The following is a 3,963-nucleotide window of genomic DNA, read 5'->3' on the forward strand; positions in this document are numbered from 1 at the left end:
ATTAGCATTCTCAAAACCCACGCCACCTCGTTTAGTTTACAAGATACACAAATGTATACGAGTTGAAATCTGATGTTGCACATTTTATTTGATGTCAAAGGACACAATCAGTCGAGCGAGGCTAAAAATATATGTTGTTGCCGATCAAGAGGAGACAAAACGTGATCTCTACACCACAGGAAAAAAAAAACGTGTCTTGTCACCTCGACTTCGAAATCATTACGACAACAAAATAGCCGTTTGTTTCCTCGTTCTTCTTATGTAGGCTACATGTACTATATAGTTACTGGAATATCTGCCGAGAACAAGTGGATCAAATAATATCCATCTGAGGGAAGTGCAAACATGATTGCAGTTGTGTGAAGTGAATTACGAAGCAGCCAACTCATAAGCAAGGGGGGGAATCGCACATATGATAAAGCCCCTTAGAAGTGGAGAGAACTGAATGCAAGGAAGGGAATCTGGCTAATTACAGAAGATGACGAAATGTAATTCGCACATAATCTCGAAGCCAATGTCTGTCTAATTTAGTTCAATGCACATTTTCGGCAGAACCACTAGAGGCCGCTATAAAGTTGTTTATATCTGTGTGTTTATGTCAAAGTTGCATAGGAATGCAAGATTACCCACACATTCACGTGCCAGCCGTAATACGTGTACTTTTCGAAATTAACTTAAAACTCACTCAATAATACAGTCAGTGGGTGTGCAGTATCCTCCCTATTAGGGCTGCACAATTAATCGAAAATAATAGAAAATCGTGATAAATTAGTGAAATCGAAGTCGAAATTTTAATCGTGGCAATGGTGACCTACCTTTAAGAGCGTCCTTGAAGCCAGAACATACTGACAGGCTGATGTTTCTGGACAGAAATCTGTCCACCTAAGTTTCATGCTATTGCATTTACGTAATTATTACAATTCATTTTCTTTTGCTCATCCCGTATATATAATTCATTCTTGGTTATATTTCAGCTTGTTATAATTTTCAAAACAAATCTGCAAAAAATTAATAATCGTGATCACGATTTTGACCAAAATAATCGTGATTATGATTTTTTTTCCATAATCGTGCAGCCCTACTCCCTATACACATATCAACATCCTGCTGAAGTCCTGCTGTTGAACAAATGCAACTCTGTGCTATCAGAGCCATGTTGTTTGGACAGGATAGTCCATTGGTGTAGGTGAGGGGGTGTGCTTCTGCTCCTCTGAGGCTGCTGGCCCTCGTCTGCATCTGCTGTGCATCCGGTCGTACTCAGCAGCAATCTCCAGAACGGTGCGGTTCCGCGTCTCCGGAACGTTGAAGTGCACAAAGAGGCCGGTGCACAAACAGACCGACAGGAATATGATGAAAGACAGGTAGTCGAGGTGCTCCTGTGAAGACACATTCAACTTCTTAATTTGGGCCGACAGATAGGCGTTTACCGTACTGTCCAATTTTTTTGAAAACAAAACAAAGCACCAAAAGTGTCTGCTCGGTCTCGGTCTCTCTCTTTCTCTCTCTCTCTCTCTGACACACACACCACACACACACACACACACACACACACACACACACACACACACACACCCACACACACAAACAAAGTAGCCAGTGCACATCTTGCATCAATGCATAAATGAAAGTCAGACAAGACAGTGGAGGTATGAAGTGAGTGAAAGGAAGAGCAACAGTGATACTGACCACAATGAGCGGGAAGAGCATCCCAAGGAGGAAGAGGCCAGTCCAGTTGATGGTGGTGTTGATGGTGAAGGCTGCTGCCTTGAAGGATTGGTTAAAGAGCTCACCAGCCAGGGGGACGGTGACGCCAGCTGTGGCAGAACAGAGAGAGAGAGAATTTGGCTTTTTAAAACACCTTTATTACAAACGTTAAAAACAAAACCACAAAAAAATTAATACATGAAATCAGAGAGACAGAGAGTGAGAAATACTACTATGCACACTGCCTTCAGTTTACCAGGGTTGCTGTACTGCCAACTGGAGTAGAACACCCACAGACGGCGGAGATTGCCCTTAAAGGGGCACTGTGTAACTTTTTTTTAGATTACTACTGCCAGATCAGGGGGTCATTAAAGTGATACTGTGCCACTTTTGGAAATAAGCTTATTGTACACCTCTCCTTGAGTTAAATGACTGAGTTTTACCTTTTTCCTGTACTTTCAATCGTTCTCCGTGTATGGCAGTACAAATTGTACCTCCATGCTAGCACTTAAAGTGTTTATGAAACGAAAACAAACGGTCATTCCCATTAAAGCCTTGTTTTTTCTGATAGCATCGATGAGACTTTGAACCCAATCATCCTGGAGGAACTTGTGAAAATGGCAACTCAAAGTGTGAATTCTGTGAAATTTGGTGTGACTAATGAGCTGGGCTGTGACATCATAGAGGGGAGTCCCTGGTTTGCTAGTATGGCGATCTGAGAAAACAACACACATTTGATGGACCCAGATCTTATAAAGGAACCAAAATTCTGATACAAACATCAGCGTGTCGAAAAACCACACATCCAACCTCATGAGAAAAAAAAACAGCAGCACAAATCTATTTCAGAGGCACTGATACATCTGCAGAAAGTGACATGTCTGACAGGCGAAGTGACGATTGTTGACATAGCCTGACAGTTCGTTTTGTTTATGGTTACGGTTGCTAAGGGCGCTTTGCCATGACCCACAGATGACATGGCGTGTGTATTTGTTGACAAATGGGGGGCATTTTGATTCAATTGCGCGATATAGTGTGATTGAAATGCATGTAGGCTACATGCAAAAATATCATCAACTAGAGAAAAAACGGAGGTATTAGGCTGTTGGAAAAACGCCCTATATAGCCTGAGTCCTCAGCATATTTTTAGCGTTTATCATTATTATCATTTTTTGTGCTCAAAGTCACAGGCGTCGCGTGTCCCTCAGCCGGACTCTGAGGACAAGGTGTGTCCAAACGTCAGCCACACGTGCACCACAATACTAAAAACAAACAATCAACGCTTCAAAGTAGGCCTACGCTATTTGCATCTCTGTTTATTCGCTAAGCAGTAGCCCAATCTGTGAGTTGGCTGTCCTCGACTGAGAGCACCACGCTGATGTGCGGATATCCTCCCAAAACCAATTTATTGACCAGTTGAATGGCAATCAATAAAAAGTGCATATTCCGAGAGCATTCACATCGGTTTGGCATGTAATGTGCATTACCCTTTCCTGAAAACAACATACAAAGCAGATGGACAAGGTAAAAAGTAGCCTAAAGCAAAGCAGTGCACTCACCTGTCTTCGTGCCCGAGCAGTTACAGGGGCAGTTTCAGTCTGCACGCCGGCGATGTCAATTGTTGGAACTGCTTGAGGCAATAGCATTCTCTTAAGTCCAACCATGCCCGCGACCTCCACATTTGTGGTGAAGCACAAGGGGTGGAAATGTGCCGAGCACAACAGTGACCACGAGCTTGCTTCAAAACCACGCATTGGATCCACAGAGCCCTAGCTTGATTTAGCCTTCTCCTTGTCGGCCACAGTTCCATCATTCTTCACAGAAGGGAACTTGTGCAAAGATATTCCTTCTGTCAAGTAGCCATTTTTGCAGCTGGCACCGTTCGGCCCTCCAGCAACACACTGCTTGACACTACGCTTTGTTTTGATACTAGCCGCCATTGATCTGAACAAGGTGGAATGAGGTGAACTCACCCCTTCTATGTCACGCATATCATTTGCATAAAATTTGCATGTCACCAAAAAAACACTTTTTGGGAACGTTTTAACATGACTTTTAGGACAAAATATCGCCCAGACAATATCCCATTTTATTCACAAGGCTTAGAACTTTCAGAATCTGTCCTGGAAATGGTCAAATTCCTTTACTTTGTTTTCATTTCATAAACACTTTAACATTGAATTTGAAGCCATGTATCTCATCCTTTATCCTCCTCATGTTCATCCTCAGACTTCTGTCTCCGGAACACGAACACGGGAC

The 3,963-nt window shown here is 42.8% G+C and overlaps 1 protein-coding gene across 1 annotated transcript in view; it reads right to left on the reverse strand.

The window, feature by feature from the left end:
• Positions 1-1,145: 1,145 nt before the first annotated feature.
• The window catches only part of LOC134449811 (solute carrier family 2, facilitated glucose transporter member 11-like), a 20,861-nt gene continuing 18,043 nt past the window's right edge, over positions 1,146-3,963 (reverse strand). The window contains exons 10-11 of the mRNA XM_063199918.1: positions 1,687-1,814; positions 1,146-1,376 (exon numbers count right to left, since the gene is read on the reverse strand). Coding sequence (XP_063055988.1) covers positions 1,146-1,376; positions 1,687-1,814 — 359 coding nt within the window. The remainder of the gene's footprint in view (positions 1,377-1,686; positions 1,815-3,963) is intronic.

Source organism: Engraulis encrasicolus, chromosome 5 (assembly GCF_034702125.1).
Source record: "Engraulis encrasicolus isolate BLACKSEA-1 chromosome 5, IST_EnEncr_1.0, whole genome shotgun sequence".
Lineage (NCBI taxonomy): Eukaryota > Metazoa > Chordata > Actinopteri > Clupeiformes > Engraulidae > Engraulis > Engraulis encrasicolus.